The 26,698-nt window shown below is 41.3% G+C and overlaps 2 protein-coding genes across 5 annotated transcripts in view; one reads left to right on the top strand and one right to left on the bottom strand.

Moving 5' to 3' along the window:
- Positions 1-11,567: 11,567 nt before the first annotated feature.
- On the bottom strand, positions 11,568-20,896 carry suds3 (SDS3 homolog, SIN3A corepressor complex component). Of its 3 annotated transcripts, none has more exons than XM_083978313.1 (12): positions 20,689-20,896; positions 18,753-18,822; positions 18,561-18,616; positions 17,718-17,789; positions 17,267-17,286; positions 17,004-17,160; positions 16,469-16,564; positions 15,980-16,041; positions 15,842-15,863; positions 14,596-14,701; positions 13,604-13,688; positions 11,568-12,422 (listed from the first exon to the last, which is right to left on the bottom strand). In XM_083978313.1, the coding sequence occupies exons 1-12, from the start codon at positions 20,798-20,800 to the stop codon at positions 12,324-12,326; spliced, it is 957 nt and encodes a 318-aa protein (XP_083834439.1). In that variant the 5' UTR covers positions 20,801-20,896; the 3' UTR covers positions 11,568-12,323. The 3 variants fall into 3 exon arrangements, with proteins under 3 accessions (XP_083834439.1, XP_083834441.1, XP_083834440.1); XM_083978315.1 differs by lacking the exon at positions 20,689-20,896 and adding an exon at positions 19,825-19,976; XM_083978314.1 differs by lacking the exon at positions 15,842-15,863 and having other exon boundaries at positions 14,596-14,718; positions 15,975-16,041.
- A 1,821-nt stretch (positions 20,897-22,717) lies between these two features.
- Positions 22,718-26,698, top strand: part of taok3a (TAO kinase 3a) — an 87,459-nt gene continuing 83,478 nt past the window's right edge. Inside the window, exon 1 of one of the 2 annotated variants that reach the window (XM_083979159.1) lies at positions 22,718-22,869. The gene's annotated coding sequence lies outside the window, so the exon portion shown is untranslated. Of the gene's footprint in view, positions 22,870-23,189; positions 23,279-26,698 lie in introns of those variants that run through there. The other variant, XM_083979160.1, reaches the window with a different exon arrangement.

Raw genomic sequence — 26,698 nt, 5'->3', positions numbered from 1 at the left:
TGTAAGTTGGAGCTAGAAGAAAGACAACTGGCTGCAGAGGATTCAGGCCACAGGACTTATTGACCACTGTAGCACAGAGTCAGTATGTTGTGGTAGCCGATGGTTAATGGCTGACTGTAAAGTAGCTGGTCTGCTTGACCCATGTTTGGTTGTCACAGTCTGCATTAAAATGCAGACACACACAGACAGACACCAGAGCTGGTGGTTGCAGTGATTTTTGCTTTAATAAGCGCGAACTGGCTTACATGTGTAGAATACATGAAGTTCAGGGAGGCAGGCGAGACACATGGAAAACAAGCTCTGCAAACTTAACTAGACAATACACAAGGGAAGCTCAGTAACAGGGAACAGGTGAAACTAATTGGGGTGGGGCAGGCAATCACATACACAGGAAAAAAGACAGGAAGGAAACACAACCAAATATATATTCAGTCCATGCATGAAGAAACTCAAGGAGCAGATCAGAAAATAATATTTTTATTCTCAGCAACTCTACTCTTTTCATCTGCACTGTAACCCCTCAGGGAGCTGCTTCACTGCTTTGTTGTTTTGTACAATGACTTAACTTTACTTGTTGCTTCGCATTCAGTCATTTGATTTATTAAGTGTTGACTCGCAGCACTGGTTTGGCCTGTTTTAATGTGTCAGGTGCCAAAATGTATTGGCTTCATTTGGTTACCACATCCTTCTCACTGTCCACTGTGTGGCCGTTTATCGATCGGAAATCATGAATATATAATGCACGTGTGGAAATCAATTGGCTTGGGTACCGGAGGGCCGCCACTGGGCTACACCAGAGCATATTGATCCTGTCACAAAAGATCCTGCAACAGCACTGAGAGAAACAAGAAGGAAAAGACAGCGAGTGCACTACCATGCTTGTTTTTAAAATGGCATACTGCTGAGGTGGAGCTCAATAATCTTATACATTAAATCACATTCATCTTGTTCACTTTTAATCTGCGCCTCTCTGTTGCCAAGGATGCAGCTGATTAATGAGGACGTGCCTGGCAGGTTGCACACTGCACACTGGACTTGTAACCTTCACTCCTTTAACTCGGTGAGATCAACCCCAACACCAGCCAAATTAATGTTCATCTCTAGAGTTGTGATGAGAGCGCGTGATCGAGGAAACGAGGAGGGAAGGACAGATCTCAACGCCCGATAGTCGGCACGTCTTCACTCTCTTCTGCACGTCTGACAAAATGCACCAAGGGCTGAAAGTCAGGCGGCTGTTTGGACTGATGCTCCGAGTCAGCTGCGTCTTCTCCTGTGTCTCTGTTCATCAAAGGCAGATTTAGTGTCTGAGATATAGGAGTTGATTGATGAACACACAGGCTGATTGCCCCTTTCTGGTTCACCTTTTTAAAGGTCTCGGTCGACATTTTCGGAAAATAAGCTTCTTTTTTGCTTTCTTGGGAGGAGTCGGATGAGAAGATTGACAACAACTGTGCTGTTTATATGAAGCTATAAGCTACACACGGCATAATGACTGGAAACAAAGAGAAACAGCTAGCTAGGTTTCCAAAAGTGTGAGTGTTGGAGTGCTGCTGTTATGTCACAGACTATTTTTTGTCCTGGTGCAGTAACTCACTATAACTCACCGTTAGGGCTCTTGAATAACACTTCACTTCACTTTAGCTGATCCTAATTTTAACATCTTCAGTATTCATTTATTCTTAATGCTTTTCTGGCTTTTATTGTTATATCTTTTTGATTTTGTTCTCTACCTCAAGGAGTTAAAATAAAGATTTGTTGGATTAATGAATGACTGAATTATTAACAAGAAGAGAGAAGAGATAACCAAGAAATTGTTCTGCAAGGTTCAATCCTAGGGTAGGGGTACATACAGCATAATACTGCAATATTCTGTAGGGTGATATAGCAATTCATAAATGCAAAATATGCTAAATGTGATTATTTTATTGTTTAAATTGCATATATGAATTTAAGTTTTTAGTACTAGAGTACTTTTTTATGACCGTGTTGGTGAGTCATTTGCATTTAGCAAGATTAAAGATGATTTAAGTAAGATGAACTTTATCTTATTAGATAAAACAGATGCGGACAAAGTTTTCTTTTAATTATAAGACGTATTATATAACTTACAATATATCATAATGTGTTATTGTAATACTCAGGGTAATGCAAAGTGTTTGAAATCACAATAATGTATAATGTATAATGAAAATATCGTATCTTGGGGCTTTTGGTGACTCTGACCACTCTGACTGGGGCTTTTATGTGTGGATGTTCTCATGTAGGTTCTCCAGCTTCCTCCCACAGTCCATTGATTGACATAACTAGTTTGATTGGAGACTTTAAAGTGCCCATAGATGTGAATATTGGTGTTGTTTGTCTCTATAAATCGACTGTCAACTTGCCTACACATACCCTGCCCTCATGCTCCAGCCCCACTATGACTGTGCATGGATCAGCAATAAAGCCAGTGGATGGATGGAGGTACAGCATATTGATTAATGAGCTTTAAAAGTTATAGTAACTGAGGTGTGTTATACCTCACACGCTAAGTTTATAGATGTTTTTTTTATTTTCCCTTGGTTTGAGTCCTTGAGCAAAGCTGGCTGGCTTCATCTTTAGTAAACATACACAAGAGTGCAATCAAGTTTGTCACATAACTCTCTGCTAAGGAAAAAAAAAACTCCTCACAGTGTCAAAGTGTTTCTTTAAATATTCCTTGTCCACATCTGACGAATAAGCTCTGACAACGGAGATGGTTTATTTTCAGCTCTTGTTAAGGGTGAACTACAGCACTAGTTGAAGGAGAGATGAATTATATGTAGGCAGCATCTTCCATATGCCTGCTGCCTTCCTGCCTCCCAGAAGGCAAGACGTGATCTGTCTTTTCAAGGTAGGGACCTCTCCTGAGGTGATGGAGCACCTCGAGGAGCCCCATGAATGCAGAAATTGCATGACAAACTTATTCTGAATAGCTATTTACAGGCGACTGCGTGGTACATCTTTCTATCCATGAAAGCACCCCCCCATTCCCTCCTCCTCCTTTCCCTTTCCCTCTCCAACCCTTCCCCATGTGTCTCTGCTCTGAACGCCTCTGAATAAAATATGCAGGAAGCTGATACACCTCTAGAGAGGTTACAGAGGAAGCAAAAAAAAAAAAAAGTTTCTGATTCCTTTGGGGAGGGGTTAGAGAGAGACGGATAGATAACTTCGTCTTATCACAGTAAAATCTTATCAGTGGAAGAGTGATCTCACTTTCCCAACTGGGCACCGGAGGAGTCGGTGTGTGAAGGTTATTACCTCGAGCTGGGAGGAGACGGGGAATTAGCAGACATGTGCTCTTTGTTGGGAAACCGCAAAAGCGCGACAATGAATTCATTCACAGGTTTTCACGGGGTTGATGTCAAGGGTGTCAAAAATGAATTCGCCTTGACACAATGGCTCTAATGAGGGAACGACATTATTCAAACAGGAAGCCAAGGTCGTCTTCGACAGCGCTGGTTGTATAATCTGCTTGTTGTGTCCGGTATAGCGTGCATCACTCTGAATAGCAATTTGACTCTGAAAGCCACACGAACATTAGTGCTGGTATTCATGCAAACAAAAACACATATATTACATCACACATCATTGATGCTTTTATCTTTTTCCTTTTCATCGCTAAACTCTTTGTTACCGTCTTCCAGCTGTTAAATTATTCATATCAAGATAATGGGTTGGGCTCTTCTGTGTCACCTTTTTGGGGTAATTGTCATCCGATTTGGTCAGAGATGCTAATTCCCATGAGCTATAACGAAAATTAGACCTGGTTGTCATGGTGAGTCTACTGGTATCCAGGGAGCTACTTTTTTCTTTTTCTTTTTTTTTTTTAAGTCTTTTTAAGGTTTAGTCCCTGAAGTATAAGAAAATAATGCCCATGAGGATGTTCTTCTTTCAAGTGATTATGGCCTCTCCAACACTTGTCTACACCTCGCAGCTACCAGTTCCTCCACGAGTGCCAGTAATGACAGTGAAAACCTCCCTCTTGGGGATTTTCTGCTTTGAAATCGCCTGCCTTTCCTTCTCTCTTCTTTTTTTTGCCATTCCTTCTACAAATCACCTGTTCTGTATGTTGAGTGCAGTCATACTGGCCTTGTCTAACTGTCATATCTTGTACCCATCCAAGGTTGGATGACGATGTATGGAGGATGACAAGGGGCGCGGGGCATGACAGGCATGACATCCACTACATATCCCCCACAGGTGCACGAAAGCCAGGTATATGGAAGGCAGAATAATAGAGTTTAATAAAGTAGCACAGACTGAAGATACTTTTTTTCTTCTATTTAATGTGAAGCAACAGACTGTAACATTGTGTCCGAGATACATTTCCCTTCAGGGGCAATAAAGTTTACTCAAACTCTAACTCAAAGTACCTTATTGAAAACAATAAATTCACTTAGTTACACTGCACTCCTAGTATTATTCTTCTGTGCATTGATTTTTGTTATTTAGGAATACGCACCATTAAGACAACTTGATAAAGGCTTTCACACAGACATGAACAAAAAACCTTGTTATTTCAGATTAAATTGTGTTTACATGGACAATATATATTATTCCAGCACAGGAATACTGCACACTTTGCACAGAAAGGAGAGGTAGTGTATTGCCTCCCTAAAGCAGGGTGTTATGTCCCTGCTGTGGGTTCAATAAGGAAAGATCAAATGGAAGTGAATAACAAACCTTGTTAAGTTGAGCAACAAAGAGAGTTTTTGGCAACTAGACTCCATCGATGTGAAGCGTCTTAGCAAACAACCGGGAAATCAGGATCTTGGAAGAAAAAAAAAAAACTTAAAGTTTCGAGTGGGAAAAGTGAGCTTTAGTAACGCTGCATCCTTTTAAAACTGCAGGAATGGCTCCAAGACATGCTTCGAGTGCTACGAGTGCTAAACATAGACGTTTAAAGGGGACCATCATCATTAGGCAATTCTCTTTGAATTAGCAGAAGGGTTGCGGGGGAAAAACACACAGAGAGAGGTTTAATTTGTACAAGCTTAACTTTTCCTGGCTCTAATAAGTGGGGGAAAACACACTCCTTCTGAAGAGTACTTTTAATGGGGTATTCACAGACCAGATTCTTGGTGCAAGGAAGAAAGAAAGAAGGCAAAAAAAAAGAAAAAAGAAAAAAAGGCAATAGTAAGTGGTTAAGCTTTTCTCAAATTGTTTGCTCCGGTTTTGTTTGGAAGCATTTGAAGTGGGACCTTTTAAAAAAAAAAAAAAGCAGGGAAAGTGAATCTGAGGACAGGCAGCAGCAGAGGCTTGTTATTTGAAATACAGTATCCCCACTTCAGAAGCTCACACACTGGCCTCTGAGACGGATGATTTATTTAACTTTGTTCTGCTTTATGTTATGCTGTCTTAGTGCGTAACATCAAAAGAGCAGCTAAACAGAATACTTCTGAGCGTATAAATAACAGATACGATGACCCGATTTTGTAATGAGCAGCTAGCTGCTTAACAACATGAATGTTTAAAATGATCCGTATTGCCAAACGGTCCGGTGAGGCTGCGACTCCATTCCACAACCTGGGGGTCAAATATTAAGAGTCAAATGAGAAGCTTGTACTGTAAATGAATTCCTCTCCCAGTGCAGACCTGCTGGAGAGTGATAAACTGGAAGGAACAGGCACACACACACACACACACACACAGTATACACACACACACAGTTAGGCAGGGCCTAGCAGGATGGTTGTCAAGGAGCTACCATCCTCTCTTCAGACCACCAGAGGCAAATCTAAGTCTGCCTGGATCCCACTTGGTTCCCACCAGATAGCGCGGAGCGAGATGCAGCCGTCTGCCCCGCAGCCATGCAGCCAAGCGCTAACATACAGTGGAGCAAATGCTCAATTTAGGGGGGGAAGAGGATGAAAGTGGGAGTTCAGCGCTGGAGCCGGGGCTGGTTGGGGGATTTTTATTGATGCCCCGGGTGACTTCTTATGCACACAAGCAATAACCACCACAGAGTGTTACAGCTCCGGCTCAGACTTAACCAACAAACCGCGGTCCCAGAGCGCTGAAACAACTCCTGGTCACGGAGGGATGGGTGAGAGAGTGAGAGCTTCCCTTTTTTTTTTTTTTTTTTGAGCACGGTGAGCCTCAGCAGGTGTTTTACACACTCTGACGATTAGATGTGGCGCGTGAGGAGAAATTGATTCATCACCAGAGGACTGTCTGCAATGCTTAAGTGCTGCTGCTTGTTCTCTTTGCTTATTCAGCATATTGATTTAAGACATCATAAAGCAGCCACCTGCAGTGGGGAGCTGAGGACTGATACACAAAAGAGCAAGAAATTGATCACTCAAAAAGGCGTGGATGTGCAGATGGGAGGGTGGGCGGTGAGGGTGAGAGTGAGGGGTTGCTGCTTGGATAAACCTGAGGATTATACGGTAATAAAATGGGTCATCGACACACCACTCAAGTGTGTGAAATCTGTACGTACGTGTAAGAGGGAGCACTCTGAACAGCGGTGGGAATCCATTAAAGAAAACCAATGGTGTTGGAAACATGTAAAAACCCTCACACTTATAAAGCCCTGGTTTTTGAAAGCATTTAACAAAGGGATAGTTCAACATTTTGGCAAATTGGCCCATTGCCATAATCTCTATAGTCATAGCAGTAGGTTCGTTACCTTTAATTGTCGGTGCAAGCTATTTTTAGAACGGCGGAGCAGAGCCGCAAGCTGCTCTGAGCTACGCTACGGAGGCTAATGGGATTTCTTTGGGTTTCCCTCATCAAACTCATCAAATACACAATCCAACAACTCCAAAACGCTCTGGTGGACAAGTCGTGACCTGCACATTCACCACGCTATGAGATAATAACAGAACGTTACGAGACAGAGTTGATCAGGTATCAGCCCTCACATACAGACTGGAGCGCCAGTGACTCCACAGTCTTGAAGAGAACCGTAATGAGCTCTTTTCACTGTCGCACAAGAACAAAATGATGTCATTCCCTGAGGCTGATGGCCTGCACATAAATTTGTACATGAGATTGCATATTACAGCAGAAGAGTTCGGCACCCCAACATTTACAAACATCTCGCTGGCACTGCACCATCGGGGAAGCTTTAAAAGCATCCTCATGCCATCATTGTAGGCCACATTTAGTCTCTGCATGTTTCTTAACACTTCCGTGCAAGCAGATTGGCCTGCAGGTAAAGCTTCCGACACTGTCTGTTAATATCTTTATCATCTGTCAGATCGTTTACAATGTGATGGCCAAGATATTTCACCTCATTACATTCTTAGAGAGCAGAACCAGATAAAAAGAATTCAGGGGAAACTAATTTCCTATCACCTTTACTTCTGACAATCATAATGTTGCTCGTAATTGCATTATATTTGACGTCGAAGTCAAAGCCATATTGTGTACTCACTTTCAGCCAGCACTATATGGGCAAAGAATTACTAAATAGTTGGTTTGTTTGGTTGTTTCTGTCTCTTTGTTGTTCTGTTAGGGTCATATATTTTCCTCTTTCCCCTGCCCTTCTGTTTCTGGTCTGTGTTTCCATGAGTGTATGTGTTGTCTGTGTTTGTGTTTGTCCAGGCTGAGCATCTTCGTTGATTGCCACTCCCATCTACAGCACCTTAAAAACCGGTCTCTTCCTCTTCTCCAGTTCATTGTAGTTCCACTTGTGGTGAACTGCTCCTGCATAGTCACCTTTTTTTCTCTCCCTCTCTCTGTCCTGTTCTATCCCAGCATTGCTTCCCCTTTTTGAGCTATAGTTTTTTTGTTCTTTTCTGCAATAACGTCTCTAAACCTGCCTCCACCTCTGTGTGTTTGCCTTTGGGGTTGGAGCTGTTTTTGGTCTCACCTTAACATGTTCTTGTCTCTTTGTGGTTGTTTAGTACAGTTGTTTTGTGTGTGTGTGTGTCTTTCTGGTTGTTTTATGTCTCTTTGTGGTTGTTTCTTGTGTTTCTGGTTGTTTTTGTCTTTATGGTTGTTTTTTGTCTCTTTGTGGTTGTTTCTTGTGTTTCTGGTTGTTTTTGTCTTTATGGTTGTTTTTTGGCTGCTGTCACCAGATAAATTAAAATGTCTCAGCTATACGAGATATGAGACGGATGCAGAAAAAAAACCTCACAGGAAATCCATATCCTGTGGAAAGTGTCTCATGTTAGTCTGACTTCAACCACAGACCAGACATGGGATGCAATAAAGGGAGCAGACAGGCATCACATTCACTATCAGCTCATTTCGTGCCCTTGTGAGAGACTGAGCAATCACACCTGACGGCCTGTGGACAACAAGCCTTTCGAGATGAGCCCTGCATTTTGTGCAGCATGGCAAAACAGTAATTGCCCTCCTTGTCAGGCTCTGTCATTAAGTCGGGGCAAAGTGAAACATGCCATCCAGCTAAAGCGGTGGGACGCACAAGAGGCAGAAGGCGCTGGCAGCCGGCTGCTCGGCCGGCGGAGGAGACCTGTGCTGAATGCCAAATAATTCAGCTGTTTACAAAGTGGAGGGATGTTTGAGAGCATCTGTGTGAGTGCAGGGCAACTGTGAGGTGACTCGGTCAGGTTGATTACATGGAGTCAGTGGTGATGTTGAAACATTTAAAGAGCTGCGTTTCGTTTCGCTTTGTACTTTTTTATTTTATCAATCTGTTTAATAGTATTAATGTTAATGTTAAAGGGAAAGTTCACCCAAAATTCAAATTTCACTCATTATCTAATCACCCTCGTGTCGACTAAGGGCTGGGAGAATTTTCAGAGTCCTCCGTGCCTTCTCTGAGTTACGGGGGAGTCCATGCAGCAGTAGCCTATTTGTCCATATAATGGTTGCGAACAGAGCTCACTTTTCTTCGTCCAAAAAGACACACCAAAAAACATCCAAATACCTCCATACTGCTCGTCTGTAATGTCCCTCTTGTATTGAAGCCCCGACATGAGAAATCTCGCGTGATTTGCACTGCCCGGCGGAAACAATTTCTCATGTCAGGGCTTCAGTACAAGAGGGACATTACAGACGAGCACTATGGAGGTATTTGGATGTTTTTTGGTGTGTCTTTTTGAACGAAGAGAAGTGAGCACCATTCACAACCATTATATGGACAAATACAGCTGCGCGGACCCCTGCCCCCGTAACTCCGAGAAGGCTCGGAGGACTCTGAAACTTCTCACAGCCCTTAGTCGACATGAGGGTGAGTAGATAATGAGTGAAATTTGAATTTTGGGTGAACTATCCCTTTAATGTTGCACAGCTAGCAGGAGGAGAGCTAGAACTGGGCTGCACATATTTTTCTTGGGTATTTTCCTATGGTCGCACTCGGGGACCTATACAGCTGTGGAGTGTTACTTCGAAAATGACCGGAATTCTCCTTTAACTCCCAACCGGCATGATCATTTACTACATGTTTTCTGTTTTTGATGTATTCTGGTTATATTTTGTGCATGTAAACAGATTATCCCAGAAACCCAGATAAGAATGTATCCCAGTTTTGAGAAACCTGTATGTGTGTATCACCTGGAGCACCGTGGCTTGTAAACACTGTGGTATCCAAGTTTCTGAATATCACACATAACAACCTTTTTTTTATGTTCCCTCCAAATACAGTTTGCCAAATATGATCAAAAAGAGGATGGGGCTGAAAATCAGGACAGTAATACATATGTAAACACGCTCATTTTTCCTCCACAAAGTAAGCAGCATGTCACTAGAACAGAAACAGCACCCACAGCATATTCATGTAAACAAAACAGAAAATGTTTCTGAAGCTCATGCAGTGCAGACTGGGTAGTTGGCTTCTCATCGCTGCTGTGCTCTGTCACTAAAGAACAAAACTTGTTATTTCTGCGTACATTGTGTTTACATGGGCAAAATAATCTGCCAGGATAGGAATAATGGACACTTTCCACAGAGAGAGGGGTGGGTGGGTGGTTGGTGGATGGGAGAGGGGGTTTAACAAGGGTTCAGTGTCTTCATATTTGCTCCATGGCTCCCTAAAGCAGGGTATTATAACCATGCTGTGGGTTCAATAAGAGAAGATCAAGTAGAAATGAATAACCAACCTTATTAAGGTGAGCAACACAGTGAGTTTCGGTTATTAGACTCTATTGACGTGAAGAGTTTTAGCTACAACCAGGAGTTCACGATCTTACAGACTTTTAAGTTGTGGCTTCCAAGCAAATTTAGAAGCTCATCTTCAAGCAGCCTGGACATCAACATCCAGAATTTGTTATTCTTTTCAAACACACATCATTTTAATTGAATATGGCTTCGTACTAGGGGTGGCCCGATCCAATATTGATATCGGATCGGTCCGATGTCAGCCAAAAAATGAGTATCGGATTATATCGGACTGCATCTAAAATCTCTGATGCTCCGATACAAGCAGTCGGTCAGTGATCAACAACAGCCTGTGTGTGCTACTGTTTGGCTCTTTAGCACAGCGTCAATTATCATTGAGGAGCACATAAGCAGGCTGACAGCACAGCATGCCGAAATGCTTATCTTCCTAAAAAATAATCTCCACATCATATTCAATTGTAGAATATGCTTACGGTATGTTTAAAACCTGCTATACCCCAAAGTCCTCCATTTGGGGGACTTGAAGACATGCAGAACAACCACAGAGCCACCACCACTGCACTAATTATGAAAGAATATAGCCTAGTCATATTATGTCAAATTAAACAGCAGAAGCTGGCCCACAACGTGTAAAAAACATGTTTATATGACCCAAACACAGCCCAAACAGTACTCAAACAAACAACTAGACATCAAACTTCATGAAGCACCTCTGTGTGGACACATTTCTGGCTCGTAGGCTATACTACTGTACATTATGCAAAACACGCTACCGCTCATATGAAAGAGCCACAGAAGGACGCAGAGAGAGAAGCCAAAAACGAGCAAAGTCAAGTAAACACAGACACTGCTTGGCCAAAACATGGTTGTAAATTTCCTCTTACCTTTGCTGTTTTGCCGTGAAAAGTTTGTTTTATGGGTAAATCCACAACATTTCCAGTTTGAACTTTTTTTTTTTTTTTTTTTTTTTACTTTGACTGGTGTTTTATGCAGCCTGCGCGTCACACATTTCAGGATTTGGCTGATTCTGATTGGCTACCAGACAGTAATGTCGGCAGTAACACATATACTGAAATTTACACATCTCAGCAATTTTTTAATTTTTTCTCTTTACTATGACACCAAAAGTATTCAAATAGACCTTGTGGTTGCAGAGATATACTCATTTTATTATGGATAGCAATTTTCGAGAAAAGGCCTAGAAAATAGGCTTGGTTTTTAACTTAAACTAGTGGTTATTTTGCACTTTAAAAATATAACTTTTTGTTTTTATTGGATTTAGTGAGGTTATTTTTCAGGGTCTTCTAATTAATTTTTTATTCATTTTATTCAATTGTAGAATATTCGTATGTTTTTGGACAAAATTGATTGAGTTTCTGGATGTAATCGTCTCCTACATTGGCTTATTCAATGCCGTTCAATTTGTTTGCAGTTTCAGAATCATTCAGACAGGGAAACTCACAGAGTTGATAAAAGGCAGAGAAGACTTTTAATAAAATGAAATACAGTACAAATCAATAGTCGACTTAATGCTCCACATGCAAAATACAGCTGAACTAATCTGGATTGTTCACATATGGAGAGGATGACGAAAAGACATAAAAAATATCTACATAAAAACTTAAAAATACATTTTTTTCCCCCCCCAATAAGCATAGCGAGCCTCCACGTCTTAATGACAGTGCAAAAGACATACTGTTGTGAAAATGACATGACAGTAAAGGAACAGATGCAGTTTTATTCGACAGATTCAGGCCTAATCAGTGTCTTTTTGTAGAAATAATACCACAAATCCTGTCAGTAAGGTTTTTCCGGCGCCTGCTTTGTCACAAGTCGCCAGTGAGACAGTTTGAAAGGCTTGAAGACGGTTCCTGCGGGTCAACGCGAGGGTGTTCCAGGAAAAATAACTTAATGATAAATGTAAATAAGACTGCATGTTGTAGAAAAGATTTATGATGACAGAATGAGACAGTAATCAAAGTAGCAGCCCCCTATATGACCACTAATGGCCTTCATACACATGCCACATAGTGACAAATAATGCTGGAGGACAGTCAGTCGTGTATATGACCATTTAGTTTATGTGGGAAAACATAGAAGATGAGATATCATTGGTCATTGCATTGTGTACGAGTCGTTGAGGAGGTTCAGTGTACATGATGAAGAGGCCACACGTCAAACTTCGCCAAATAGGGGAAACGGTGGATGAATGAGGGGGCGGATGAATGGATAAATGAACAGATGCGGGGTGGGCAGGGTGGGGTGATGTTTCACGCAGCCGACCGTCGACGGATGACAAAAGCCCCTCTCTGCAGCTGTCCCAGGTAGATCCTCATCTTCGTACTGTCGCTCGTCTTCCTCACCCAAATCTGCAGAACAAAGGCGGACAGTGAAAAAGAAATCCCTCACTAAAGTGACTTACAAACAATGGACTCCAAGAGGAGCTGTCACTGGTTAAGACATGTCAATATAAACCGCAGTTATCTGCAGAGAGCCAGTTTGTGAAGAGACAGTTGAACTGCTTCTCTCTTTAATCCGGGCTGCAGAAAATAAACTCACATTACAGTTTCTGTCTAAACGCTCAGTGGAAAGACGAACTTTCCTTTTCCAGTGATCGTTGCATCTTACACTCATCAGCATACACTTCATCGGGTACGCCTCGTTAATACAAATATCTAACGAAGTCAATGGCAAGTAAAAGGACTGTTGTGTGTGTATAGAGCTATGTATGAATGGAAACTCTTGTCCCATGCACATCATACAAACAATTAGCAAACATAAATTCAACTATTAGTTAAACAACATCTTTTAAAAAATAAGAACAACAATTGATAATCAAAATAGAGATTTCTGGAACAAACAGATTGCTGATCCTGCGTGGTTGTCTGTTGTGCTGGGAGTATTGTGACGATAATGTCTGAAAAGGACGGCTGAAGAGATGGATCTCTTTTGTTCTAAGTGAGTACGTTTTGTAAAACGTTCATTCATCTCTGCATAGCGCTCTTTCTCCGTTATAGTTGTTCACACACACATGCGCAGTAAAAGCGAACTTCATACGGTCAAAACTTTTGGAAAAATTTTGAGAAATTTCTGCAAAAAAAGTGGTAACATTTTGAGAAAAAGTTGGGGACCCCTTGAACCCTCTCAAGGACCGCTGGGGGTCCTCGGACCCCAGTTTGAGAACCACTGCAGTAGAGCTTTGAGCTTCGGGTTGTGCTGGAATCATCATCAGCATCATGGATGGATGTGCAGCAGCTATGTGATGCTATCATGTCAGTATGGACCAGAACCGGTTTCCAGCAGCTTGTTGAATCTATGTCATGAAGACTTAAAGACCCTCCGATAAAAATCGTGGTTTTCATGTTGTTGTTTTGGGATTTTTCAGATGTTAGAGGTGCAAAATCGCATTTCTGCCTTCAAATTGCAGTGAACCAATGGCAGACGCTAACTGGCAGTTTCAGGCATACTGGGGTTTGGCTGGATAGCTTGGTGCATGGTGGCCCACCACAGTCTTGTTTGTGACAGGAGATGAGTAAGGTTTAAAGCTCACCTCATTGGTCCCCACTGAGCTGATGACACAGCTAATCTTTGTATTGTCCTTTGATTCCAAGTAGATGGCCTGACTCTTGTGGTACCTGTCCGGGGGGAAAAAACACACACATACACACACACAACATTAGTTCAGCATTCGTAGTAAGGAATGAGCAGTAGGTTCATTATACATAATTTCACCCAGCAGAGTAAACCACATTCCTCCAAAGATGGCACTAAATAGATAATTGGCTCGGAAAGTCAAAACAAAAAGAAAAAGAAAAGTCCGTTTTTTTTTTTAATGGCTCGAAACTGTCAGAGGACAAAACCGACCCAGGGGTAGAGACTGACAACCAGAGCATTTGATCATTAAGAACCCACAGAAGAATAATGACGCATGAGTCTCCCTGCGGCTCTTTGAGGAGGCTTTCCGGTGGTGGCGTCGTCGTCTTCAGCGATGAATAAATGAGAGTTTGCCTTTCAAGAACACTGCACAAACCTCGCAGCTTGCGTCTCTCAACTTCCTCTATGTGTACCAGCAGCTAATAAGACAGAATTGTATTTATTTATTTATTTTTAAGCCCTCTTCAAATCACCTTATGTTCTGACACACATCTGAGACACGGCTCTGCTCTCAAACGGAGGGGCATCAGAGCTGTGTCGGTCAAGGATGTTTCAATCTCTTTCATAAGTGCATCACAGCAGATTCAGATTGCACCACTGGCTCTGATGCACCCACCCTTCTCTGAATATGTATTCTTTCTTACGGTGGCTTCAAGCACCAGCACTTATTCGGTGGCTCCCGAGTAATATCTCTTTCTGTAGCCCAGACAAAAAAAAAAGGGAGGAGGGCTGCCATCAAAGTGGTTGTAAAATGTCTTCTAAAAAGGACCAGCAGAGCTGCAAGAGCCACCAAACCTGTGGCAATGTGGCCATCTAGTGGTGACGCACAGGAAAATGTCAAGGAAGAAAATGGTGCGACTGTTGTTGAGGATGAAAGTGTGGATTCACCATCTTTTGTCATAGTAGAGTTTTCCCTCCTCGATGCGGGCCTCGTAGCGCTGGGAGGGGCTCTCCATGGGAGCTGAAGGGACGTGCTCTGGGGTCGAGGGGGACACTGAAGAAAGAGAAATGCTGCATTAGTATCACCTCGCAAAAACGGGTCTATCATAAGGTTAACGTTTTCTGTGATGTTGCATACAGCGGGTAAAATAAGTATTGAACGTGTCGACATTTTTCTCAAAAAATATATTTCTAATCGAGCTATTGACAATACATTTTCACCATATGTCTGCAACAACCCATTTAATGCACACCTACAAAGAAATCCAAACATTTATGTCCATAAATTAAGTAATGTGTAATAAAGTGAAATGACACAGGGAATAAGTATTGAACACATAAAGAAAAGAAGGTGCTAAAAGGTTTGTAAAGTCAAGAAAGCAGCTGGAGTCCATCAGTATTTAGAAAGTAATCCTGCCCCCTATCAGTGCAAAGTAATATCAGCTGGTTTAGTCCAAATTGACGCCTATAAAAAGGTTTCTCATCACCAAGGTGTCACACAAGAGGCATCTCATCATGACGGGGAAAAGCAAAGAGCTTCAGAGAGGTATGTTGCAGAACAAACTGATGCATCGGTTACAGACTGAATGCACCGTTTTATTCGTTAGTGCCGTTAATCCAGAACTAAAAAGAACAACATTTCACCATAAACTGGCCATGCACAGGTGATTTCTGACAGAGTCAAAAGAAAACTAAGAAGAGTTGTCCAAGAGCCAAGGATCACTGACAGAGATTTAGAGAGATCTGCAATTAGCAGGTACAAAAACAAGGAGTAATGCATTTAACCACCATGGCCTCTATGCATGCTCACCATGCAAGTCTATTGACGCGTTCAATACTTATTTTCCCTGCTGTATACAGTATATATGAGAATGATGCAATGTTATCAAACAGCTCGTTAGTTTGGCTCAGCAAAAACACATAAAAACAGGAAACTAAATCCATCTCCTGCTTCCTCCAAATGTCTCAAACTAAAATGTTACTGTCTGTTTGATCTGTCCAAAAACTAAAGTGTAAAAGCAACATGTTGCTATGTTACGGAGAGGGTTAATATTTCATGGCTGGCAGACTTCATGAGGCCGTTCCTTTCAACCAAGCTGTGCTAAAAGTGTATTTCCCTGTCTGACAAACTATTTCTCAAACTTAGAGAGTCTGTTGTGTGTGACAAATGGAAACAAATTGAGTGCTGACATACCTGGCCGTTTCGGTGATTTAAGCTGTAAGAGAGAAAAAAAAAGTGAGAGCAATTTTTTTTTTAAAAGAAAGAAATAATTAGAAGAGATAAGACCGAGAAAGGCCATGCATAGTATCAGTAAATTAAGAAACACTTTACCTTATTAAGTGTTCTTAGATCTTCCATTATCTGTTCGTCTGTTAGCAAATAATTTAGCTGAGGTGTGAAGAGTAAAGGAAGGCTATTAAAAAACAACAACTTTGCTCTCAGTGATGAAGACCTCTTAGCTCACTTATACTGTGTCTCACTTTGGAGACGACAGTTCATACACTCACATGTACAAATGTATAACAAGACACGGTGCTTAAGGTCCAACAGGGCAGCGTATCTCACTTGACAAGAAAATTAAAGCATTACTTTATATGTCATGCAGCATGACAACTGGGCCACCATGTGGTGCCAATAAACAAATCCTGCTTCCTTAGCCACCACTTTCACAAGTTTGAAACAAATCAGTGGTCCTTTCTCTCATGTGACTACATCAAGACATAATAAACTGCAATTCTTACCACTACAAACATGAATGGATGTATATTTATCATAAAGCAGGAGGCAAATGTAGCCAAGTCAGGTTTATGCAAAGGATATCTGGTGCAGGTTTCCTCCGTTTGTCTGGTATTGGGACTGGATCGTTGGGCCGTCTCCTCAACTTCCGAGTCATAATAGGTTTTACCTCCATTGAGTCTATGGATGAAAGAAAAAACAACAAATATCTTTTTTTAAAAGTGTCTAAATGGCATCTACTGTGTGCATATTACTCCACTCATTCTGATTCTTGCCCATCACCACTTCAACCTATGTGAATAACTCTAATTAAGTTTTATTTTTAATTTCACCAAGGCTGTTATTTCCAGTCAGATTATAATGAATGTTTGACTAATCTGTTTACTCTGTTAATTTAAAATGAACAAAATCCAATAAACTAAGTGAACTGCACTGAAAAAACAGAATCTGCTGTTTCTCTAATTCTGATTTTAGAAGAAAAAAAATCCTCTCAGACTTTGACATCTTGATTTAGTCTCTTGACAGCGCTGGATTCCCTCTGCATACATTTTTTTTACCATGTTTCTGTCTCTTCTGCTGAACAAGTTCCTCATTAATAATCCTGTTCAAGCTCTCTTACCTCCCGTCAGCTCCATTGTTAATTTTTCATTCTCAATCATCTTTTTCTTCTCCTCCAGCTCTGCAATTAAGTTTTCCTTCAGCTCCACCTTTTTATCGTCAAACTCCTTTACGGCTGCCTTCTTCTCCTTGATGTAGTTCCTCTCCACCTGCTCTGTCTGCACAAGATGGACAAAGAACAATTGTTTATCTATGTCGTACCCAAGAAGTGACGGTCAGTTCAGTATAAACTAGAATCAAGCCGACAGGGTGAATAATACTTACTTCAAGTTGGAGAAATAAATCTGTAAAAAGGAAAAGGGAAAAACATGATTAGCCACATAGAAGAAACCAAATTAATACGTTTTTATCAGGGAAAATCTGAGCACATAAAAATTCTGGCAAACAGAGAAAGCAAAGGGAAAAGATGATCACAGACAAACCACTGAGGGAGGAAAAACAAAGTGGCCAAATGATGAGAAATGGTCTACTTGTTGCTAGAATATGTCTTTAACTATGAAGTATGTTGTGGTTAAATCAGATCTTTATCAACCTCTGCATAAAAACAAAATTGTTGAGACTTCTGTGCTCACGCTGCAGTGCACGGTCCAAATGATCGGTAACGACATGCCAATTTTGTTCTCCCATCTCCAAACAAACCAGACTAAATTAGGAGGCTCTCCAGAATTTGAATTGCACAGCTTGTTCCGTCTCCAAACATCTCTCAACGACGTGCCTGCATTTCGGAGCCTCTCTTTGTACTGCTGGTCCAGCTTCTTCATCCTCTTCTGGTACTCCTGCAGCGTACCTGCAAAAGACACAGCGTCATTTACCTTGAGTGAGGAAGATAAATTGACTTTTATGGTGTTATCAGATTATGATTAAGATGTTTGTGCTGTATGAAAACAAGTCAATTCTGCTGTAAGGTATTTAAACTCCACTACAAGTTGTTTCTTTAAAATATGTCATCAATATTTCCAGACAACTCAACCACCATTAAAGACCTTTTACTCTCGACACCCATTTAAAGTCAAGAGTAGATTTACGTTGACGCCGGTACTCCTACTATTGGATTTACACACAGTCCATAATGTGTCACTCAATATCAGTCAGAGTAATACATACAGCTCATGGGATGGCTAATGGAGCTACGCCACCTTGAAACAGCCCAGTCAGCAGTTCAGCAGCAGTTTGTATCAGTAAACAGCAGACAGTGTTGTTGATGATGATATAAAATGAGCCGACTGTGGCGGAGGAGATGTTTGTTTGTTTGTTTGTTGTCATGTGCGTCTCAGCCGGTTTCTCCTTTTTAAGCTGCAGAGACTATGGTTGAACTCTTAAAGCACCTATGAAACTACCTTTATATAGCTGATGGTGTAATCCCTAAACACCACCACTTCTTATAAGCAATAAAAAAAGGATTTAGCTGTGTCCTTCAAAATTCTCCAGCAAAAAAAACGAACTCTCATCCTCACACAAAATCCCACCGAGATGAATTGCATCAGTGAGTCGGTCTTATTTGGAAACTCTTCAACTCCTCCAATCATTGTGGGGGGAAAAAAATAATCCATGTGATTACCTTCTTGCAACTGCTGTAGCTGTCTTTTCAGGGAGGCCAGTTTGTCTTGGTACATTCTGCAATGAAATAAACCACTGAGTTAGTATCACATTTCTTTCCACTCTTGGGCAGCATTAAAAAGTAAACATTAAAACTTTCCTGTCTGGATTAGTTAAAACAGCTGAGCCATGGTTGGAAAAAAAAACCACTCACTGTTCTTTGATTTCCACATAGTCATCCTCGTCGTGCTTGGCAAGGTCTGTTTCACTGGCATCCTCTGTGTCTGGAAAAGGGAATGACAGGAGATTGGACTTAAAATGATTCCTCAGTTAAGATGCTGAACTGATACTGACTTTTCTTTAATGTAATAATAAGTCATGGTCTTCCCTGCAGTGGTCTGCCATTTAATAACAGTGCTCTTTGTTTGTTTGTTTGTTTGAGCTTTTCCTACACAAACTTAGGTCAATAGTCTGCGTCCACAGACAGACAGACAGCAGATCACAAGACGTGCGTGGCAGTGGCAAGGTAATGGTGAACAGCCTGCTTGTTTGGGAATGCCCTCTGGGTTTGTTAAGATTACGGATAAGGGGAGGTTTAAAAAACAAAAAACAAAAAAAGGATCATATATTCTCAGCAGGTCGTCGCATCAGAATAACTTCACCTAGACAGAGCTAAAGGTGAGCAGCACACACCTGGTAGGTATTAGACAACGACGTTTCGGTAACATGTAAGTCATTCATGTGACAAACGATAGCTGTCACTTTTGGGTTTTTAAATAACAAGCATTTGCCGCATGCATGGTGAGATCAATCAGAGACGATGCCCGGCTAACTTGACTTGACTTGGCCGCGCTGCGCTGCTGTCAGCCCGGCGACAACTCTCTCAGGACACCGCTAACAACATGCTGTAGCCGAGGCCGGCTGGCTGGCCGCTGCGATGTGGCAAAACTTCCGACAGCCAAGTTTATAAGCACACCGGCGAAAAACAAACAAGCAGCAGCCGCTTTTACCATCAGACCACGACTCATATGATAAAATGGTTTAATAATAATATTAAGGCCCGGTCGCATAAAGCTGACACAGCAGCTTTCATTTTCGGTTAGCATTACAGTGCTAGCTTTAAGTTAGCACAGCAGCCTGCGGTTTTAAAGAGTGAGTAACCCGATCCACAAGGCACAACGTCTCCGGAGGGGGGGTGATAGATAAGTATATAAATAAATAAAGTCCGTATGTATGCTGTGTACAGCGTCTGTTAAAGTCATCAATGTAAAGGAGCTGGGGCTAACCTTGCAGTGCTGCTGTCATCGCTCCTGTCTTTTCTTTCCCCTTTTCACTGCACTCCGTCCTGTTTCACCGGATAGTGTGAACAGGGCAGTGCAGTGCAGTGGACACAGCAACGCAGGGTTTCTCTCTCTCTCTATCTCACTCACTCTCTCTCTCCCTTTCCTGCCTGGTGACCTGTCAATGCTCGGAACTAACGTTACGTAGCTTAGTTGGCTAATTAACGCGATGTAGCCACCCCCTCTCATAAGATATCATTTATTTAAAAAAAAACAAAAAACAAAAAAAATGGGTGTCAGTCTAAATCATCCGAGACAATGGCAGGGCAGATCCATGATGACTTCACTTTAATCATGTTTTTACGTATTGCACAATGACGATTAATAACACGTCCCGAGTGGTTTAAAGCTGAATTGACGCGTAAACACGAGCACTGGAACGTTAGCTTAGCTTAGCTTAGTTAGCATTACCGTGTACACAAATAATACGAATAATATGTTTATAAATAACGTGATATTAGTAATCGGTATATAATACACCACTGTTGGTGAGTTGTTAATCTTATTTACATCGCCTGCTTTTAAAATGTTTTTTTGGGGGGGAGGGCAGGAAGTTGGTTTGTTGATTGGCGGGGAGCTAATTTGTTATGTAGCTCACAGGCTAACTATATGTAGCCGAAGCTCGCGCACATTAAAGTGGGACTCTGGTGTGTTTTTCGCAAATGTATGAGAAACCTGTTTCTCTACTATAGATCGGTTTAAATGCTGCATTAAAAAAAACAGGTCCATATATGCACTACTAAAAAACCGCGCGTTTCTGTGCGTTTTCCTTCCCTTTCCAACAAGTAGACACAGCCCGTTTAACGGTACCTTCTTCTGAATCTCTCCCCCTGAAACTTCGGTCATCGTCGTCGTCCACGCTGTCAAGTTCCTCCTCGTCGTTGTAGTAATCCACCATGGGCGACAGCAAAGTCGAAGCCATTTATATCAATGTCTCGATTGGAAAATGTAAACAAACACACACAAAATAATAAACAATCGATTTGTGTTTTCTTTTTTTTTTGCAGCTTGCTTTTGGAACAGCGCCTACAACTAGCAGGACCCCCGAGTGTCGAGCTGCCCCCGCCTTCTGCCTGTACAGAAATGTCTGCAATATTAATATGTAATATTAATGTGTCTTTAATCAAAGTCTTAAAACAATATAAAAATCAACATTGTACGATAAAAGATACTCGTCAACGATATACATATTTTTTTATATGTGTGAAAAAATATATATGGAAAAACATGTGAACAGGCATATTTCTGAACATCAGGCAGTGTGGGGTCTCTTTGTTTTGGCACCTGGTTCCTTATTTCTTCACTGAGCAGCAGCCGAGGAGGAAAGTAGAGTACTCCTCTCTATTTCCTGGCTGATATTAGAATAACATTTATTGGTACAGTTAAAAACAGAAAAGTAAAAGTCATTTTTTTTTTAAAAAATACTTACAGTGCTGGAAGAAAAAGCTTATTAGATGCCTCCACCTACCTATGAAATATAATGTCAACCAAGAAACCAAGCACGCCATACAAATGTTCCATGTTTATTCAGTAGATAATCCCATCATTCCCTTTAAATTTTTAAAATAGAAAATGCACTAGCCTAACCCACACTAAAAGTCCCACAATTTGCAGCAGGTATTGGTGTGGTATTATTACAAGGGTGAGGTGTATGAGCAAATGTAAGACCACATAGTGATTGATCATCAATAACTGTTCACATATCTCCCCACCAAAAAAAGGTTGTGCCATTTAAGTTTTTCTTCTATTTTCTGATCCTGGAATCATGTCTCTGTAAAGTTCAGACTCACATACAACCAACATCAGAAACATAATCCAGGAACATGTGACATTTTATGGTCAAAAGTCAACAAATTATGTACCCATTTGATGTGCTTCTCTACAGTTTAATTTAGAGAAAGTCAACACAATGCATCTTATTGAAAAGGCCAACCAGGCATATGACCATGGGGCCCAAGGACTCAGAGGGCCCCATGACCCTAAAATAGACAGAACAGAACAGCTACAAAAGATAAAAATAATCAGAAAATACATAAAGACATAAGACTAAAGGCGTAAATCAATCACATAATGCTCAAACATACCAACAGAACCAATAAAATATGGGGGGAAAGGACATAAAAGGACATTAAACAAACACAAAGAGAAACAAAATGACAAAAAAAGAGACATACAATAACTACTATAAGATGCACGATGACAAGTAGTTGTCTCCTTTATGTCTGTAGCAAGATGCTCATTATGAAACCATTCATGACAATAAATATTTGCTTTGTTCAAAAAACACCCAGATCCACCCTTTTGGCTTTTATGTCTCTTAAAGGTATGGTGTCTTATTAGATAACTGATATCAATGAAGATACAGTAGTGTTACAGTTGAACTTCAGTAAAAACGACAGCAGGTGGCAGCATTGTACTGAGCAGCTATTGCTATTTACACGAGTCGAACTGGATTACCATCACTGAAGTTGCAACAGAATCGGGATGACTCAGTCCATGCATCTTTAATGATTTGCAAAAAACAAATACGTGTAGGATTGTTGGTGGTTATAACTTTTAAGTTATGGTCTCGTTATTTAAAGCAGCATCAGTTAAGAAACAGGTAAATGAATGTTGTATTATTTATTTATTTATTTATTGTGCATTTGATATGGGTACAACATTTCAGCACAAGACACTCACAAAACCATTCATTTGGTATTCATTCAGCCTACAGTACTTAATAACATCATCATCAGCCTGAAAAGTGCTCAACAACGTGTGTGCCAACTTTATTTCCGGCCGTCTGTCAAACTAGAGCTGTCAAACCAACACACGGACGAACGAAGGGGTTGTGCTCGTGCTGCTGCTGCTCCGTCATTCAGGAAGTCCAGACCAACTGACAGCACTTCGCAAACTCACACACACACACACAGAGACACACACACACCGACATCTTCAGAGTCGGACTAAATAAATGCCCTCGAAGTGCGACGACGACTTCTACACAAGGTGAGCTGCTTTGGTTTTGTTAGTTTTTTGGTCTTTTTTCCTCCCCGCTGTTGCTGTTGTAGTAGTGTCGCTGTCACTGTGTTGTTGTTGCTGCTGGTTGTTAGGTTTGTAACGGCTACCAGCGCTCTCTTCACTAACTGAAATGGAATGGAACACTTCCTCTTGTCTCAACGGCTACGACGCGAGCTACTACAACTGCGGCTGAAAATGTCACAGCGGTAAAGAGAGAGAGGGGGGAGGACAGCGAAGGGGGGAGAGAGGAAAGAGAGAGAGGAAAAAGTGGATGTTAAAAGAAGAAGAAGAAGGGGGAAAAAACGAGTGAGTCGCGTTGCACCTGGAAGTTGGAAATGACCACAGTCAGTCGTCTGGGTTTCGACGTTGTTCGTTGTTTGAACGAACGCCACTTCTGGTGAGTAACGTTAACAGAAAGCAGCAGCATCAGCTCGCTGGGGGGTTAAGTGCGTAGGTTTTGCTTCGTAACGGTGCATGATTGATTGATTGATTGATTGATTGATTGATGTGTTTAGCAGCTGCACCTGCTGAATAATCTACGGTGGATTTTTTTTTTTTTGGAGGGGGGGGATTTACAATATGTAGCCTAACTGAAGGAGGAGAGACGCTTTCCTGTTTGGTTCGCTCCTCAAGAGGGGGGGTGGTGGTGGTGGGTATGAAGAGCAAAAAAAAAAAAGAGGATGACAGGTTGTTGTAAGTGAAGTGTAAAAGGCTAATGTTGTTGTAATGTTGTTTTGTTTTTGTTGTCGTTTTTTGCACGCTACGTTTTTACGTTAGTTTTGTAAGTGCGTGTCACTCACACATCCACAAAACGACTGTGGTACCGTCCATTACATCCTACCTACATTGTTGTGAGTGAGATTTTTTCTTTTTACTATCAACAGCAGAGAGAGTCACAATGGCTTTCAATGGAGACGGTGTAACGTCCACTACTCTACACATGACCCGCAGCCAGCACCACTTTTTTTTTACTACGTCTCCCTGCAAACCGCGTATAACCTGCATGCATCCGTGACACTCGTATTGTAACGATCGCGCTTGCAATATTGATTTGCATTCATTTAATAGTCGCACGCCATTCATATTTTTTCACCACCTGCTTTTATACAACTCCTGCCTGGCGTGAATCGCTGCAAAAGAAGGTCATCATCACCTGCAAGCAGGACAGTGAGTGAACGGTTAAATAAGCAGCGTTAAAAAAAAAAAAAAAAGTAAATGTAGGGTAACGTGACGCGCTCGAAATGGCAGATGTAGAGAGAGAGAGAGAGCAAGCTGAGCAGCAAAACCCAAGCTGACCCAACATGATGTCATCTCTTGTGTGTTGTAGAGCGCATGAGTGAGAAGAGGCAGCTAGACCCGGGTTTCACTGCTAAACTGTGTCATTTGTAAAGATTTATTTTAAGAAGCCAGCCCACGCGATTTCAGGCACGGATCACCAGAATTTAATCCCATATTATGACATTGCACCTGCATGTCATTCAAATCAATTTATAGTGTTTTTTTTTTTTTTTTTTAGCATTTCCTTCTGCTGAGAGAATTAAGTGTAGGCTACATGAGAAATCCATGTTTCACAGCTGGCATAATGCTGAGTAAGTAAGTGTCAAACTGAAAGAGAATACGTTTATTTATTTATTTTAAACTGATGTCAGCCTTTGTGTTTTCCTTTACAATCCTGTAGCTGCTGATGTCTTTAGTCAAGAGTGTCCTACTTTTTTTTGGTTTTGCAGCCTTTTTCGTTCAAAGGGCACAGGACGGTTGTGCAAGTACACTGCCCTTTTGATATCACTCATACCCAGGATGTTCATAATTTGGCAATATGAAAGCAACACATTTCCTTATTAGTGATCGGTATGTGTGGCAGGTCAGCGTTTTACGATTGTACACTGATTGTGCCTGTTAAAGGTAAATGTTTCACTCGTCCACACACACACACACCGACCGATACAGGATAGGTAGGCGTTGTTGCCAGACCAGTGGCGATAACAAAGGTTATGCTGCACTAAAAGGCTTGTTTCTTGTAACTGAACCCGACTGAGGTTAGCCACATCTGGTGAGGTAAAGGCTTTTTATAGTGCAGGTTGTGAAACGCGAAACTCCTCAAGACCAAAAGTCAAAGGGCCGAGAGATTGAAGAGTCTTGTCTAACAAGGCTGATAACTGCTAGACACACACAGGTGACACAGATCAGATCTCTGTAGTGTGACAACAAGCTTCCTCTAGACTTGTCATAAGCATATTGCTGCACCGCCGTGTCTTTTTAAAGAGATGTGTGAGAGATTATGGAGACATTAGCCAGGGGTCATCCTCTCATGAATTTGCACAAATCCCTTTGAGTACCAGTGTGTGTGTGTGTGTGTGTGTGTGCAACTTGATGGATGCACTGGGAAAGGACACATCAGCTGCTCCTGACAATTGGCTGATGTGGCTGTCAGACACAGGGGATGAAGGGTGGGGGGGTGTGAGCTGGTCACGCTCCCTCTGAGGCCATTTTCTCACCGGAGGCAGCCTGGGCACATTTAAATTTAAATTATGTTCAAGGTCAGGCTTCATTTAAATTGTGAAACATGTTTTTTAACATGTTTTTATGGCATGTGCTGCTGGCAACATGCTACCTGAAGAGAGATTTTGTTGAATCATAGAAATCTTGATTCTTTGCCGTCCGGTCAGAGATGATCTCAGCGCAGTTAAACCTCTTTTTCTAAGCCTCTCCGCGAGCAACAGCCGCGGCCGGAGGCATTATGTTGTCAGGTTGTCTGTCTGGATGTACGTGTCGTGTGCATGTCCCATTCTTGTGAACACAGGATCTCAGTCAGGCCTCGAGGGAGTTTCTTCAAATTTGGTACAAACGTTCGCATGGATGACTGGGTGAATGGATTTGAATTTTGTGATGTTTCATACAGAAATTACAACATTATTTACCATTAAAGTCCAACAGGATAAAATGAAGTCATGACATTTTATATGCAAAAGAGCAAAGGTCAGCTTCACCTTCTATAAAAAAACACTTTCAGTGCTGTAATTCAGGAAAGGTTGACTGCAACCAGGTGGCATTTCCATTTCACTATTGATCAAGCAATTATCTCTTTCTATTAATCATTTAACTGCCCAATGAACCTTTCTTTTTCATGAGGAAATGCATTTTTGCATCTTTCATTCATCACAAGTTTTAAGTATTACATAAGCCTACCTGTTTGGCTCTGTTTGTGAAGTGTTGCATTCACAAAAATGTTGCAGACTTTCACTCTGCAGAGTCTGAGGACCTTCTATTTGAAATCTGCATAGAAAACATAGGCTAACAAATTAAGCAAAGTCAGACATATAAGAGGACCTGGAACAATCAGAAAATATCAGTATTTAACACGGCTGCTGACAACAATGTGTCTTGAGAGACACAGATGTAAAGATTGCCTTTCCAACTCAGAGTGGTTCAGTACTGTTATGAGAGGCTGGCAAGGGGCCATGATGGCAATTATGGAGATATTAGAGAAGAATGCAGTAGCCTGTAGTAGGTGTTTGATGCAACAGATGATGAACCTGGACAGGGATCTACATGAAAAGCCTCAGGCATCTGTGGGAGTGAAGAGAATTTCCCTTGAAATTACTTCTAAGTTTCGATGCCAAAGTATACCAATAAAACTGAGGCTATAAAAACTTCTAGGTCTGTTTGTTTTGAGTTTTTATATATATATATTTTATATACATAAAAACTCAAAACAAACAGATTTTGGATCTTGATTTGATGAACACAGTATTCTTTGGGTATTATGTTTGCTGCTTTGTATGATAAATAAGTAATGATGCAAAAATCAAGATAGGCC

Source organism: Trachurus trachurus (assembly GCF_905171665.1).
Source record: "Trachurus trachurus genome assembly, chromosome: 9".
Lineage (NCBI taxonomy): Eukaryota > Metazoa > Chordata > Actinopteri > Carangiformes > Carangidae > Trachurus > Trachurus trachurus.
Note: the sequence above shows the minus strand (reverse complement) of the source record. Positions and strands in the feature narration are given on the sequence as shown.